This window comes from Lepidothrix coronata, unplaced genomic scaffold, assembly GCF_001604755.1.
Source record: "Lepidothrix coronata isolate B3197 unplaced genomic scaffold, Lepidothrix_coronata-1.0 Scaffold29, whole genome shotgun sequence".
NCBI lineage: Eukaryota > Metazoa > Chordata > Aves > Passeriformes > Pipridae > Lepidothrix > Lepidothrix coronata.
The window spans coordinates 3,547,036-3,564,637 of NW_016690209.1; the positions used below are offsets into that span (position 1 = coordinate 3,547,036).

General features: G+C 40.1%; 1 protein-coding gene across 1 annotated transcript in view; it reads right to left on the reverse strand.

Annotated features, from left to right (window-relative positions):
* PSMD1 (proteasome 26S subunit, non-ATPase 1) overlaps positions 1-17,602 on the reverse strand; it is a 71,608-nt gene that overhangs the window by 45,681 nt on the left and 8,325 nt on the right. Inside the window, exons 9-16 of the mRNA XM_017810714.1 lie at positions 16,016-16,144; positions 14,782-14,870; positions 14,089-14,167; positions 13,130-13,303; positions 12,055-12,166; positions 11,216-11,412; positions 10,574-10,669; positions 9,944-10,008 (exon numbers count right to left, since the gene is read on the reverse strand). Coding sequence (XP_017666203.1) covers positions 9,944-10,008; positions 10,574-10,669; positions 11,216-11,412; positions 12,055-12,166; positions 13,130-13,303; positions 14,089-14,167; positions 14,782-14,870; positions 16,016-16,144 — 941 coding nt within the window. The remainder of the gene's footprint in view (positions 1-9,943; positions 10,009-10,573; positions 10,670-11,215; positions 11,413-12,054; positions 12,167-13,129; positions 13,304-14,088; positions 14,168-14,781; positions 14,871-16,015; positions 16,145-17,602) is intronic.

A 17,602-nucleotide genomic window follows, 5' to 3' on the forward strand; every position in this document is an offset into this window, starting at 1 on the left:
GAGACAACAGTTCACTGTGGTTTATCTTAGCTCAAAAATATTTAATTGGACTAATTGGCATAAGATTGGAGCCACAGAATCATAGAATAAAATCACAGAATTACAGCTCTCAATCTGCATGCTCTCCAACCTGCTCTAGACTTCTATATGAGCACAAAATTCAAAGAAAGAATCGGTCCTTACAACCTATAAGGGCTACCGAAGTCTGTCATTTGGGAAATCAGAAGCTTCTGACAGTTCCAGACCATCCCTCTTTGGGAAAAGAAACCAGATTTCCCCAAAGTACTGGAGTTCTTACAGCAAACACCTAGATCACCATTTTTTCAATAGTTTCCATTTCTAGTAAGATTTTCAGCTTGGGCTTTGTTTTCATTTTTCATGTTTTCAGCATTCTAAAATTATGTACAGCGAAAGGCTTAGGTTTTTTTCATCTGCAGAACAGAAAGTACTAAAGATAACGTGTCCATTTTAACATCTATTTTTATATATTTAATTTAAAACATATGCAAGCTGCAAACAGAGCAACTGCCAGAGAGTTCCAGGAGAAAGCATTAAAAATACATTTGTGGTACTTACTGTAAAAGTTGTCTTCTTCCTCTCCTTTTTGGTGATAGTCAGTAGCCATTTAAGTCAGAAAAAGCTATAACTTCTCTCACTCCTCTTTAGGCAACCAAAATTAGTTTAGGAGGATTCTGTATTTAAAAACCAGAATTGATGGACTGCTATAGCTATGAAAGATATCTACTCTTAAAAATGTTTGAGAATCAAAAGCTTTTAATAAGACCTAGATTACTTTGAAGCTCAAACAGGGAGGGAGTAGCATCAAAAAATCACCAAACCCTCCAAAACTTCCAGCTACATAGCTGAAAACATCACAGACCAGTGCCTTATTTAACCTAGAGCAGGTGCTCTGAGATCAGGTAAAGGTGCGACCACATCCATGCACAGAGTGATCACAGCAAAAAAACTTAAAAGTATCATTTGCAATGCAGGAACCAGCCTTCCTGAGGAATAACACCAAGAGGCAAACAGGTACAGTACAGTTCTTGAGGGGTTATTGCCCAGCAGTCAGAGAGCAAGAAGTCATCTTTGAAAACTTCCTTGATACTTAAAAAAATCCACATTAATTAAACAAAAAATGTTCATATAGCAGGCAACAAACATCTAATTTCAGCAACAACTTAAATTTTCCCTTTCCAGAAGAAACATGGCAGCTGCCTCACAGCATCTAGAAAAAAGAAAGCGGTAACTTTCTTCTTTTCTGTTTGACCCTGTTCTTGTACAGCTGTCAGTCTGCAATCTGTCTTACATGAGGAGTAATTTGCCCTTAGTGTCCCACAGAGAACAATTTCAAGGACTCTCTGTAATCAGTGCTTAGACTCCACAAACAGGAAATAAACCTTGAAGAAGTCTCACCCAACAAAGATGTATCTTCTCAAGCCAGTATACTGATTTCTCAATTCTAGTAACTGTAAATAGAAGCTCAACATGTTCCAGTTACTGAATTTAGTCAGCAACAATAAACCTCAAGCAAAAGGACAAGTGACTAATCAAAACCCCAGTCTTCCTACAGAGAAAGGAAATTTCTCCATAGACAGAAACACATCAGCAAGAATGCAAGAACATTCCAATTAACACACTAAGTGTAAGAAGACATTGTCCACGGACAAAGCAAACAAGCTGAGACTTCAGGTAGCAGCCTTGGAAAGCAGAAAGACAGAGCAAAAAGAAAGATGAAGAGAGATGCACAACTATGAAACAAGACAACAGAATGGATGGCAGAGATCTTGTTTTAGCAACTGTTTCTACCAGAACAGATCTGAACAGAGACGTCACCTTCATTAGCAAGACAAAATCAGAGTCACTGCAAGCTACTGTAAGAAAGCACAAGTTTGTTGTATGGTAACTAAGGACAACACTTTGTGTGGTATTGACAAGCGAGGCAAGAGGCTCAGGACTAAAGCACCATCTTTAGGTAACACAAATTTGTAAAATATATTTTTACGTACTGGCTGTGAAGTGAGAGTATTCTTATACCTTCCAGCTTCTTTCATAAAGATAGCAGCCTAAATAATAATCAATATAAGCTTTGCAGTCACTTGGTAGTAGAACACAAGGACATTTTTACAGGAGAAATTCCCATTTAACACAAAAGAAACAAAAAGGGATTCCTTTTCCGGGAGCAAAATGCTCCCAGTTCTTTCAGAATCTGGCCCATGCCAAGTCAACCACCTGGCCAGCTCTGTGGCCTCTATACACTCCATAACTTACACAGTTACCTTGTTCAACTTTTCTCATTATCACAAAAACTTTTATCTGGCATATTTAATTTCTTTTTAAACTACAGAAAAGCCAGACAAACAAAAGTCAAAGCTGATCTGCAACATCCAAGCACTACGGGAAGGAACACAATTTAGAAGAACAGTGGACAAGTACTCTGTTTTTGTTGTTTAATTATTTAAAATACATTAGAAGATACTTAGTCAATGTTCTGGCTGTCTATGTAATTAAAAATTACAGCACAGTCATGGACATAAGGACTCAGCAGTCTTGCAGAGAGGAAGATAATGGAGTTCAAAGACTAATAGAATAAGTGCCTTGAAAAGCAAATGAAAGGATTACCTTAAAAAAACTAAACAAAACCAAAAATCAACAAAAAACCAAACACGAAACTCAGCAAACCAACCAAACAAAAAAAACCAAGCAAAGTCAACCAAACAAAATCCCAGCCTTTAAGTCACCCTGAGAAAGAGAGAAGCAAGAAATTCAGCTAATCTCAAAAGTGGTAGAAAATGCATTTCATGAAGCCAGTACTAAACCATCTTGGGTTCTGTACGCTGCAAGCCTTTAGTTCAGATCCTATCAGAAAACTTACAGGCATCTAGAAAAATGTATTAATCACTTATCTTATATCCTCCAAGAGTAAAACTCTTCCTAACCACATCACATTAGGCCATACTACTATCAATTTTCAAATGCAAACACAGTTAAAAAACCCCAGTGCCAAGCAGAAGTCAAGGCACTGAGAAGAGAGGCTGATGCCATAAAGCTGTTCACCAGCACACAAGAGGCACGTCTGATTTTTTTATAGTGCTTCACAGAAAGTCTTGTTCTTCTACACTGTTTTCCTATTGTGGAAAAATCCGTATCGCTGCAAGCTGGTATAAGAAAGCAAAGGCATTACTCTCCTAAATCTTTTTCTAGGTTGCTGTATGTAACATCAGACTTCAAGGCAAAGTAATGTAAGGACCGTAAACCTCGTAAAGGCACAACTGAACAACCTGGGGCACTGGAGCCCAAGGAACACAACACTTGCCAGAGCTCTTCCGGCTTTCTGTCTTCCAAGCTGGAGCCAGGAGTCCCAGAGTTCTGGCCAATTCTCAGCACTGACTTAATATTACCATGGAGCATTAGATTTTTTTCTTCATATTGATAAAGATGCCTACATACAACTGCTAAGAAGCCTGCCTTTGTTTCACTTCCCCTTTGCCTCTCTAGGCAACCATCAACATGGCAAAAACAATAGTCAGGAGAGAAGCAACTCCCATAATTTTGCTTGGGCATGACACCATGGTGTTTACTATCAATGTCCATTCCCAGGAGACACGCTGTTTTCTCCAATGGAAAAAGAAGAGTTTTGTCCTGCAGAGAAGAAGAGGAGGCCTTTTCATTTTAAAATGGGAAGCTAGGTACAAAAATAGGAACGACAGCTTGCTAAAGTGTCCGTTTTTAATCATTCATGTCAACACATGCCACAGCTCAGATTCCTTGCATCCAGGTATCAAGGTTCTTTCCAATCTGAAAAACAACATCATGCTCTTAAAAATTAGGAGCTTCTTCCTCTTTACAAATGCCCTACACAGGTACTGACAACTCATTTTCAAATTCATTAAACCCCACACAACAAATGAGCCCTTTATTCTGCAAGACAAATATCAATATTCCCTAAAAATCCAACAGGAAGTTTTTGCCATAAAAAAATAATTAGTCAGCTTCATTTAAAGGCTCAAAGAATCTCAGCATTTTTGATTACTTAATTTGAAAGTTCAGTTGCTGAACAGTAGTTTTAAAGCAAATTCAAGGACTTGGTCAAACAACCAAATCAGTTATAATTCTCACTGCTTGATATGTCCAGTTAGCCAGTTAGAAAACCTTTGTGTGTACAGTCCTAGAGAAGGAAAATATTTTTCTGCAATTAGAGGGGGAGAACATAGTAGATTGGTTTCTCTCTCTCTTCTCATGCACATTGTGATTCAGTGATCTGAAATCTTTATATAGAAGCTTATAGGCTTATTACAGGCACTATTTTAGGCCTTATGGAGCAAGCAACTTCCTGAAGGATTAACTTTGGAGTTTTCAGTAGGGTACGGGCTGAGCTGAAGGAACTATGTCAGGTTTGCACCAATCATTAATTTACTTATCTGTGTAGACATTCCAGTTTATAGGAGGAAGATGAAACACTTCTAAGATTTTCAAAAGCTCTCAAGTGATAAAAGGCTCTGAGCCCTACATTCCAAAGTAAATAAAAGCTCATGCATATAACTAGTCTAGAACAAAGAGAAAACAATGGCAGGGAAAGAACCAATGCAAGATGTCACACTGTATTCCTTGAAACAATGAATGTATTTGTGTAATCTGAATGTACAGTTATAATCCTCATTAGAAGTTGATTAATTTTGCCAGATGCCAAGAGACTTCTCCAACACGTTCCAGTTTGGTCAGTAAAGACACACAGCTTTGTTTCCAGTTTCAGACCTGCAGCTAAAGGCTTTTACAAACCAAAAAGACTTAATTGAAAGTCTGTGGCTTCTTCTGATTATAATAAGATTTCTGTTACTTCCCTTTCACTGAAAGGGACTCTCATTCTCCTCTCCCTGGAAGACTGAATAAGACAAAGATAAAATGGGTTAAAGAGTAAACAAAACCCTTTTAAGCTTTCCTATGCAAGAATTAACAAGCAGGTATGTTTCACTAAATTCCTCTTCTTCACAATTAAAACACTGAAGAAGTCACTGGTACAGATCACATCAGAGTGACTGTCAGCCTCATACTCAGTTACCCAGATCATCTGCCATCTGCCTTCTGGATAAAGGTAGGCCAGAGGAGTTAAAGAAAACAAACTGTCCAACTCTTCCCGGAATAAAATCCAAGTGTATCTGATCTGTTTGTCTTAAAACAAATATATAGTGTTAAAATACCAAAGGCTATGTAAACACAAAGAATACAAAAGCAGGAAACATTATTATTTCACTTGCATCATCCTAAAATGACAAACTGAACACAAGCTATGCAGAGTTCTCCATGTTTGGGTAGTCTACACTTATCAGTTGAGACTACCCCTTCCTTTTGGGAATCTCTAGAGGCTGCATTGTTCCCTCTCCTGCCCTTAGGCTTTTCCCAACAATACTGCACCATGGCAAAAGCAGGATCCTACAACTTAAGTCCTACTTCCCCATGACTCTCACTCCCCTGGACTTCAGAACTCCTATGAGAGCATTAAACTTTTATAGTTCATGCTTTGAAGCACTGATGCATCCCACATTGAGGCTTTCTCGCAAATCAGATTTGTTCTATCCATAAAACATTTACCTCCTCATTTTGTATACAAACTAAAGTGTTTAGATACACTGCAGCACTGCTCTAACAACATAAAAATAAAGCTGACTACATAAACTAATCACATCTCACTCTGCCATATCAACAAAGATCAACTCATGATATAAAGTGGTAAAAATTAAGATAAAAATAATTGTTTCCATTTCTAAAAAGCAAAACACTTAAATTTATCATGTTTTCCATCTCATCATAATAGTTTTAAAAAAAATCTGACCAGAAATCACAAGCACCTTAAATGCTGTTTTCCAATAGCGACAAATATTTTATAAACCACTTCAGTAGAAAAAAGGAACAATATATAAATATCAACAATAAGGTAAGTTTGCCATCTATGATCACTGGCAAAAGGATCAGGACTGGGAAAACAGAAACACATTACAGTAGCCAAGTCAACACATCACTTTTCTGCTTGCTGTTTCACAATACAGCTTCTTGTCCAGCCCTGCATCCACCCTGCAAGCTCCAAACATCTCAAGCTTTATTCATGCCTCTCTACCATCTTACAATAACATTTTACTTTGAAGTGTTTCCTGTAAGAAGTGGCCGTTTTTAAAAGAGGGAAGATGTAAAGTCAGAGGTCTTTATTTTACTGTCTTGTTAGTTGGGAAGAGGAAGAAAGGAGGAGGAGGCTTTGAAACAATTCCCTTGCACAGAGTATTTTCTGATAATTTAATACAGTGGCATGAAAATGATCTGTTGCAAAATATATAACTAGTGCCTAATTTTTGTTTGGCACAAAGCCAAGGGGGGAAAAAGCCACACCAAATCCTATAGCCAGCAAGCTGTGCTTTCCATCCCCAGTCTGAACCCACGGACTGCTTCTAAACAATTAACACCAAGAATTAGCAGCAACACCACCGCTGGTCAGGGTTCAATTCTACCTACAGGGTCCCCTGTAAAGCTTTGGGGAGCCCAGGAAAAGGCCAAGGAAGGTAATTTTTGTACTATATGAACAGGACCCTGCAATGTATTCTGAAACTCAAGCAGTATGATTGATACTGCTCTGCTGTCTTGGGTGACCTGCCTGCAGACATTCCCACAGCCAGGCAAGTGTGCATCCAACACCCCAGAGTGTAACTGGTACAGTAGCACTAACCCCTGCTCTCCTAAACCTTTCTTAAGTCTTGCAGCATAGCTGATGTTCTGAGCAATGCCCAGAGCACATCAAGTGTTCCTTGGCTGACCCTCAAAGTACCAGAGGAACTGCTGAGCAAACACAGCCACTGATGCTGTTGTAGAAGCAAGAATTTCACCAACTTTTCATGTTTACACCAAGCTGTAACTGGGTAATTTGGTATCTTTCATAACACACTAGAAAATTTAAGCTTGTAGTTTTTACGTAAAATTTAAGAACCTGGACTAGAACACCCAATCTAAACCTTGATTCATGAATTTTGAATAATGAAGAAGCCACACATATTCTTTTGGGGATTTTTCCAGTAATTCAAAGTACGAGAAAAAAAAATTTCCATGCTTAAAAAATATCAAAAAGTTAGTCTTCAAGTTCAAGCAAAACCTTGTTGCTCTAAAAATTAAATACCATGTTTTATTATGTTCTACCACGTTTTATTCTGATATTGTGCTGTTTTCATTAACTGTAGCCATAAAAGTCAAGATGTGCTCTTGAATGTACACAGGGTTGTATGTATGTGCTAGCAAGGAAGACTCACAGAATAAACAAGGACAGCAAAGCCTTACAGAATGTTCTGCTATGCAAATGTATTACCTAAAAATAGCAGGTTTGTGATGCTTACAACACTTTTAGTTCAACAGATAGTTGTAACAGCAGGAGAAAAAACCCTAGATACTTATGCCACAAAGTGAGTTTGTGGGCTGTAGTTCTGTCATGTTCAATCAATGGTGCTTTTAAGGAAATTACCACTCTCTGACTGGGTAACCTCCACCCTTACATAGATTTTATTCCTATAGGAGGAACAGACAGAAGGACAAGTCTGAGCTACTCCTGCTGCTGTAGCGTACAACCCAGCAGATGAACTCACAGCTCCAGCATGTTCAACCCTGCACTAATGCCATGAATTCCCAAAGAAAAACTTAGAATGCATTAAACAAATTTATTCTCTTATTTCAATCCCGACTTCACAGTTCCCTTTCTGTAACCACATACAAAGAATTCAATAAGAACTCTTCTCACAGGAGCTCCAGCCATGTTTCTTCATCTACAAGAAGATTAATTTCTGGGGCTTAGCCCACTGTGTCACAGACCTGCTCACCTCCCATCACAAACCACTTCATTCAAAAGCTTTGTATACCCAGCAGCTGACAAATAACTGACTGTTGACAGTATTCAATGCTGTATTAGCAGCCTTTAAGACAAGCAAATGCAGTTAGACTTCAACAAACAACAGTACTAAGAAAGAAGTGTCACTTCAGTAATGAAATCTGACTCCCAATCACTTGTTCTTTATGTCTCTGCACACCTGCAGTGTTGAGTTGGACCAGAGCACAGTTAGTACCAACCTGCAGTTTCAGCAAACAGGAAAGGTAACTGTAAAACCAGCACCCAGATCCCTACACAGACAGACACCTCTTTCCAGGAACTGAAATACAGCTTTTGGTTTACAACTAGAGAGAGTAATGCCAGGGGTGCTCTGTGGGGCTGTCTGAGCAGAAAATCCCTTCCATCATTGCATGGGAATGCAGGGGTCTGGGCTAGACAAGCCAAGGGCTCCCTCCAGAGCAGTGAAAAGTGTTGGCAACTACAACAGCCTGACCCAAACTTTTTGCCAGTGATAATCAGCTAAAAAGTTTTTGTCCTTGGCTACCAAGTAAGGTGGGCACTGGAATTTACAAGGAAATGCTCCTCCCTACTGTACAGGTAGGTGTTGGACTGCACCTCTCCAGAAAGGGAAGGGAAGAGGCAGAATAATATCTTAACCACTGCAGAGCAGGTGAAAGAGTCAAAGATGATGGCACTCATTTTCTCATTGCTGGATATGGAGAGAATAGGCCCTGAACTATGTTGCTCCAACCAGATGCCAGCACACGGTAAATGGTTTAGCTCAGAGCCTTGAAACCTTCTCATTTTGGTAGGAGCTACTGATGTCCAACTATGTTTTTCATTTGTTGAAAAGAAAAATTATACTGAAATCTGAGATCAAAAGGGCTTTGTCACAACCTGTTTGGAAAAAAGATGCCTGAAACTATGGAAGGCCTGCATGGAATTTTCGTTCTGTACACAGATGCAGAAGTCAGTTAAACAGACCCCTTGGCTTCAGGAGAGGCAGAGGTTGCTGTGCAGCCCAGAACAAGCTGTGCTCATCGGAAACAACAGAGCAGAAGCGCTGGGGAGACGCCTGCTGCCCACAGAGAGAATCCATCCTGTTTGTAAACCACATCCAATTGCTGCCAGATTATCCTTCAGATAAAATGGGATGATACAGAGTCACTTCTACATGAGGAACAAATGGTAAATGACAAATTGACCTCTCACATCAGTAGCACAGATTTTTAGTCCCATCTTTAAGAACCTCTCATCCTGCTTTTAAGGACAGTCACTAACACAGAGATGTGAACACAAATTCTTAAATTACGAGTGTGGACCCAAGGATGCACCACCTCCTCTCAGACACCCTCAAAGGCTGCAGTTTGGCTCAGTGCTCAGATTACACAGATTACTGTATTAACAGATGAAGGTGTAGTCCTTGGGGAGCCTTCCAATTCCCCAATCTAATTGAAAAAAACAAAAAATCCACCTCAAACGCCCCTTAGCCAGGGAACTGTACAGCAGTACAAAATACTACTTCAGCAACAGATTTCACTTCAGAGAACCAAAGCAAACATTGTGACTGTTTCATGATGGGCTCACATTACAATGTAATCCCAGTAACCTGTCAGGGTTTACCAGTGGAAACTTAAAAAACAAAATCTATTTCAATGTCCTTCTTCAGGTTTTTTTACCTGAAGTCACAACCTCCAGGAACATTTTAGATGGCCATTAGGCAGATATATTCATCTGAGTACTGCTGCCTTCAAGAGGCCTGGCACAAGCACGATATATTTAATTTTTCATTAACTCTCAATCCTACAAATATTAATTTTTCATTCTATTTGTCGGCTTCATCAAACTCTGTTCAGACAATTAAGCCATAAATCTGGAAACCAACAGAAAGACTCATTAAGCATCTGCTGAACATTAAGGAAGGCTTCTAATTCTGAACCAAGTTTTATTCTCTCTCAGTTTTTTAACTTTTCAACACTCAGTCAGTTAGCAATTGAGTCATTTTATGAAAGCAGTAGCACACATTTCCTGAAGAAGTAACAGACATCAAACTGAAGGCTGTAGAAGTGACCAAGGAAGATACTGTACCTGAACAGAATGAAACCAAGTGACTCCACAGCTGCCCGCCTCACGTCATCATTCACATCACTCACCTACAAAAGGGAAAACAGGACATTCACAATACAGTTATAACACTTGAGGAGTCTGCAACATGTCAGGCCAGGTGGCAGTTATTCGAGAAAAAAGGATTACAGACAAAGTTAGTTAACAATCATGTACAGCCTTAGCTGCAACAGCCTCATTCTTGTTCACACACTGACTGTAAGCTGATCAAAGAGCAGACAGACCTCATCTTTTACAGATTAAATTGTATTTTTCTCCAGCCCATCATTACACAGACTATTCACCGCAAGCCTGTTACCAACTGCTTTAGGTTCATGTTTTATTATTTTAATAGACTCCTTTTCTGTGATACTAGGCTGAATATTCTCTTGCTGAAAGTCTACTTGCCCTAATGTTGGAAGGCCCTGTTAAGTCTACTCATAGTACTATGAAAAGCTTTCTTTTAGTCATTGTACTATGAAAAGCTTTCATCACTTCCCAATCTCTGATCTAGACCAGAATATTAACACTGCAGACACAAAGCCTGTCAAAGTGACGTGCTTACTTTCTCACCACAAATTTCTCCCTATGTGCTCCTAAGCCCTCAGTACTTACAGCCACATGCAGTAGGCGTCTGATGGCCTTGTTGTTCCCCGAGCCACAGTATGCCATAGCTACAGTGTACATGCCAGAACGACGGAGAATCGGATCCTGGAAGAGAAAGCATCAATATTTAACATCCATCCAAACGGTGACAGTAATTCTGACCTTAAATCTGTTCTACTCTTGGGCCTGGAATCTGCAAACAGGTAGCATCACTGCTTAATTGTTTATCTGGGATGAGTAAAGGGACAGTCATCAAAGCAGAGTTGTTATCAGTTTCAGGGGTACTATGCCACAGGCTGCCAAGGAGTATATGGCAGTTGTGTCATTCTGCTTTTTACTTGCTATCTGCTGTTGACCACTACTAGAGCCACCCACAGCAACCCTCATCTGTTTTTAACCATTATGTCTCCTTACTGCTGCTCACAGGACGATGAAGACCAAGCATGAGGCTAAAGAAATACACAAATAGGCTCCGTTGTTCTTGTATTTTTCATCGAAGTGAAGCAACTTGTGAAACAGCCCCACTTCAGACTTAGCTATGAACTTCTAAAGCTCAGAATAGCCAACTCACTGTAGCTGGGGATTTCACAAATGGAGAGAAAGGCCACCCATGTAACAAAGATTCAGTGACTGAGTCCCAGCTCAACTTGCCTTATCTCTGCAGAGACTCTCAATGAGAGCATCTGCCTCCTCCATCCTCCCGTACATGACCAGAGCAATCCCAACGGCGAGGCCTCGCAGGATCTTTTCATGCTGGGTTTCCTGTGCATAGCCGACCATGTCCTCAATAGCCTGGGCATTTTTAGATCCCAACATAACCAACCCCAGTGCCAGGCCAGCTGCCTCACCTGCAAAGCACAGAAAAGCAAAAAAATCAAACCAACTCTGTTCCCAAAAGTAGTAAATATTGGATCTAGAGAACCACAAGATGTAGGCCAACTGATTGCTTCTGGACACCATCTTGCCCAGTAACTCCATTATTCACAGCCAAATGTGCTTGTAATGACCTGCCAGCCACAATTTAGTGCTCTTCCCTACCAAGTTCAATTATCTCTTACTTGGGCCAAGAGATGCTGAGATCATTTTCCTGTGAGTCCCTACCAATGCAATACTAGCATGCCACAAGCTTCTCCAAGCCTGTCTCTCAGCCCAAAAAAAGCACATGGGTCTGGAGATCAGGCACACTAAATAAAAAGCATGTGACAAAGGAAAGAATAGAGCAAAGTAATGGACCGCTTAAAGACCTAGCATGTCTTATCCATACTTGGCATAGTGCCACAGACCAGTCCTGACAGGACCTCTGAACATGACTGACACATAACTAAAGAACCATGCTGATCAGGAAAAGGTTAATAAATAAAACACAGCTAGAAACAATCTATGTTGCTAGCAGAAAACCAGGGTGGGGGGAGGAAAAAACCACCACCAAAAAGACCCAGATGCCTGATAAGGCCTCAGATGGTTATTTGCTTTGAAAGCAGAACATTTACCTGTCACTGCATCATCCTGGTATAGATTTGTTTTCAGCAAATCATACACATCTTGACGTGCTGTCCCCATGGCAGCCAGACCCAGACCCAGGCTGCCACCGTGTCGCACAATCTAGAGAAGCATATGCAAGTTCAGTCATCACACAACAGGGAGCAATATGGCTTCAGCTGAAGTAGACATCTTTCCATTTACTGCTGCAAACTTTCATCCCCACGCCACCCAAACTGATCTCTTGACCTGCTATAAATACCACTTTCACTGTTTTAGGCAGTAGGTCCCATGAAAGAGGCAGAAAATAGAATAAAAACAGAGGTTCAAAAGCCCATAAACGAGTATCACAGACTTTACACATAGCACTGGAGACCTTCTAGTAACTTCAAGGTCTTTTTTCCCACTGAGTGATTTATGTAAAGCCATAAATCTGTGCCATGTGTAAAAGCAGCTGGCTAGTTATAGCTTTTAAGTAGAAAGGTAAATCAGTACCCACTTAAACAGTCTATAACCTCTTTTGTTCCAACAACGGACAGGAAAGGCAGTACATTTGCAATAAGACAAGAGGGATCTGTTCACAGAATTTAAAAAAAAGTAATCCAATATTCCACAAAGAGAAGAAGGGAACATGCTGGGACAATGATCTATTCCCAACTTAAAAAGATATTTTTTGTAGAAGTCTACAAACAGTCAAGTGGTGAAGTAAAACACTTATTGTACAAGATCCATTAAAACTGCAGGGCAGCACAAACATTTTGTGGCTTATTTCCTTGACAGCTAAGCCATAAGCAGTAAAAGTGCCCGAATACTGCAGGTCCACTAGTAAAACAAAGTAGATATAATAAGTAGTAAATATGATGAAGCTACAGTCACTGTCAAATATATAAGAATTTCCTAGAAATCTTTCCTAAACGTCAAGCAATAGGTTGTTAAAACCATCCTTTAATCCAATCCAATCTTTAAGGCCCAGAGAAGGTCTAAGTACCACATTACTAACATGGTCTTAATTACCTCTACTCCCCATTTCTAAACCAGCCAGCACCCTTGTGCACATTCCCAACAAAACAAAGGCTCATTACATACATCATTACTGGCATTCTTCAGCTGGTTCAGCAAGTAGTCAATGATGTCCCCACCATGGTTAGCATGGATGAGACCCAAGGCATAGAGACCTCCACCTTCCTGGTAGGCTGACCCTGGAGAGGTGTCCTTGGGCAGGTAAGTTGCCATTAGCTGTAATGCTTCTTTCTCATGACCCTGTATGTCCAGTAGGAAGGAAAGACAATGGGAAGTGAAAGGTGAAAAAAACAGCTGAGGTAAACACTTCACGATAATATCTAAACACATCAGGAGAAAACGTGTTGTAGCCATTACTTTCTCCACAAGAATCAGTGTTTCAGTGCTGAACAATCAGCAAAGAGTCCCTCTGTACTGGACTGCCAGTAACCACAGTACACGAGTATTCACCAATCACTTGGTCACTGGTCTAAACCAGGACACACTGGGCCTGAAGCTACACCAATTCATTCACTAGAGCACTTTAATGAGGGCTGAGGCACACAAAACAATTACAAAGATTTCTTGTTATTTCAAAAATGCTTTAAATATACCCTCTCTGTGAATCAATTTGAAGCAAATGACCACTACTTGGGTCACCATTCAACCTTAGTGAAGCTTACTGCAGTAAAGACTTTGGTATCCCAAAATCCCCCAAAAAACTTAAGAAATACATAAATGCAATTTTAAAAGCAAGAAACTACTGAATCTTTCAACTCACAAAAGAAGAGAAGAGCTAGGAATAAGACTCTCTCCTTGAGCCATATTATCCTACCACCTTTTTGATTCTTGACAAAAGAAGCCATAAATTATATTTGGATATCAGATGAAATAATATAAGCACAGATTTTTAGTGTAAAGACTCAAAACGTGTTATTGCTGTGCCACGTACACTGAAGGCACCGTTCAGAATCCCCATTTCCACATTTTCAGTGTTCACAAGTCAAGCATTTATACTGAGCAGAGGGAACTGAATGCAGGGTTACCTTGTGTATAACACCCAAGCTGGCAGTGGCAGTAAACTTAGCCCAGTTAGTGGCCCTGGCCAGCCACTCCAAATTGTCTCTAGAAGGTGAAAAGAGAAAGGTTATACAGAGTTTTTCACACAGCCCGTTCCTCATCCTGTAAGCAGGGTTTCAGAGCACTGATGCCTGCTTTCAAATCAGAAAGTAGCTCCAGAAGGAAAGTGGGTTAATCACATCCCCACTTTATACCTCTCTCCCCTTCATCAGCTCTGATTTTTGCCTGGTTTTAGTCAAGCTTCTAGATATGAGTGATATTGATGGCATGGAGAACAACTGCTCAATAGGCAGCCCAACTCTCTGAGAGAAATTGTAGCAGTTTCTGGAGCTTTCCTCAAGTCCCTTGTAAGGTCAGCCCCGATATTTCCCTTCCAAGAGTCATTCAGCACTGTCAGTCTCTACCAAAAAAAGACACATGATCTCAGAAATTCTCCAGCTGGTAAACAGAAAGAAGAGAAGTTCCAGATCTCCACCCTCCAACTGTTCCTATGGTTAGCAGTCCAATAAAGCCAGTTTGTGAGTATAGAGAAAACGAAACAATTCTCTAAGACCGTTAGACTTCTGCAGTCCCAGCTTTGGAAGCATCAAATTAAGCAGGGCAACAATGTTGTCCAAACACCTCTAAATGACACTGGAGCTTCCTTGCCATAGATTTACCTAAGGAACTGGTCACTGGTTGTCCCACAGTGCATAAAGGAGTTTGCTATAACAGTTGCTGTATGGCACACGGAATTCCGCACTGCATCCTGAAAGAACAAGAACAATCAGTATTACCAGTCAGCAAAAGATATGCTCCAGGTCGCTTAACATGCCTGCCAGTACACCAGAAAAATGGATTGCAATGACCCTCAATTTAACCAGCAATTTCCCTTTAATCAGTTAATAGATTGTTAATGCACTTTAATATATCCTCAGCCCATCCTTCCCATGCAAAACAATCCTTTCTATGAGTTTCTGTCAGAGATGTGATTATTTCAATTGCAACTTAACCGGAGAACCCCCCCTTTCTGTTTCCCAGAACTGAGCACTGCAGAGTGTGCTGCTGATGTTTTCAAGCCATTCCCAGAACACTGTGTATGATCACTCCTGAGCACTTAACCAGTAGATGGAAAAGATTTTCCAATACGTTTGAAGTGCCTCCCGAAATAGATGAACACACTAACAAGCAACCCCCAACACTTTTACCGATGATGTGCATCTTATTTCACATATAAAAAACTTCTCCTATGGTTTCTAATAATCATTTAGATTAAGAGAATCTAATTTACCTGTAAGTTTTCATTATCCCACCCTTGAGTAACATCTTCCAAAACCAAATCAGTTACTCAATTCACTAGCACTGCCTACATTACAGTATCTGACCGGTTTTGTCTCCAACATGGAAAAATTGTTCTCTTAGCACATACCAGAATTCTTTTAGCCAAGCTGTAGGTTTAAGCCCACGTAACACCTCAACCAAGATACCTGTAACTTACAGTCCTGGCTGACTCCCTCCCTTTCCTCCCAACCAGCAGCATTTGCAATGGATCAGACACGGAGCTGGAAAGTGAGTTTTGCCCATCTTACTGAACAGATGAAAAATGAACCCACCAAAAAAAAGTGGTGAGGAAAAGATTAGTTTCTATCAGAAAAATAAATTTTAAAAAATCAACATGCTAATAGCAGCCTGTCATTAGGTCATACTAGCTGTAAGCTGAAACAATCTGATGATATGGCTTTCTTTGGGTGCAACCAGCTCTTCAGCCTCACAAATTCAAGTTTTAAATGACTAAAACACATATTTGTATCCACAAAACCCAAGGAGGTCGTGCTAAAACATAAGACAATGTTGTAAAATAACAGCAACATGGTCAAAACAAACACAGGATGAATGCAAGACAAAGCCTCTTACCTTTGTGTTTTTGAGGATCATGAGGTCTGTATTGTTGTTTCGTATTAAAAACTGCAGATGTAACTCAATGGCCATTTCCCCACTTAAAATTTTAATCATTTTTGAGATCTGGTCCTTAGGCTCTGGATTCTTCACATACAAGCAAAAAGAAGAAAAAAAAATCCATGAGACCCAACTACAGGTCTTTTAAAAAACAATTCATGAGAGGCCAGTCTGGTATGTTCCCATCACCATGTTCCAAAATCTGTCAGGTTTTAAGTCTAAAAAGATGTTTCTGTCCTTGAGGCATTAGCCCAAACCTCGCAGATAATCAAGTCCCTTTGTGCATATCCCTGTGCATATCCCTTTGCATTGGAAGCAAAAGGATATGAGTGACATCTGACATTCTCCAAGCTGCTGTTTGGCCTTACAGACACAATGAGTCTCCTGCAAAAGGCAACCCCTTTCACAAATGTGAACCTATATTTCCAAGGAAGCTTTAGTGGAGAGGGCCACAAAGCTACAACACTTTGCATGACCCTTTAGTCAGGGTCTGCAGGGAGCTGCAGCATCATTCTTGTGAGGTACAGGCTTCATTTAGAACAACAGCTACTAGAATTAGGAGGAATCTCTAATACATCAATCTTCAACAGCTCTTAGAGAAAGTCCCCTCCTTCTTCATGATGGAACAGTTGGAAATTAATCTGTGGAAACTGAAGTTCCTGAGCAGGGTGAAAAGTACACCACAGCTCTTTGTACTGACATTAGCTGGTCAGAGACCAGCCAAGCATAAGTAGTTCAGCCCTTAAACTAATTCCCTCAATTATTTCTTTGTAGTCAGCATTCTGAATTATGGAAGATTAATCTCAAGAATATTTCTGACCACACAGATCGTTTTTGTGTACTTGTCCTTTGGCACAGTCAGCAAAGCCAATGCAGCAGAAATTGATCCTGCATGAAAGCACTGTTTTACAGGTTCCTTGATGAGGCAAGAAATTCAACCCCTTTTATTCTCCTTGGGAAATATAATTTGAAGAAAACACTTCTGTTTGCCCTTAATTAATTTTTAGGTGATCTGCAAGAATCTCTCAAAGATTCCCAAGTCTCATTTGCAAACATGCACCACAGGGAAAAAGAAGGAAAAACCCCCTTGTCTTGAGTTCTACTTTCCTCTCTAGTAGCATTTCTTTTCTTCAGCATTGGAAGTGTCTATTAGCTATTAGCTATTCTACATGCTGAAATGCAACCACATGTGCATGTTAAAAGTGAACTCACTTTCTCCAATACTTGGGAAAAGAAACTCAACAAAAATACTGCAACCAAATGGCCCAGCACCACAGAGGCCAGAGGCAACTTTACCACTTCATGGACAAGAAACTATGTTACATCAGCATCCCCTCCTGCCATTCCTACAGAACAGCATCAGTTGTATCCAGCCAGAACTACAGCTGGATTTCTGAAGGCGAAGGAAAAAAAACTCATCGAGCTAATTCACTTCCTAAAGTTCTCAGCAGCAGTTAAATTTCAGGCCTTTTCTTTTGGAATGAATGAATTTTGGAATGAAATATCAGCAAAAAGCAAACACATGAGCCAGACCCTTCTGTCTCT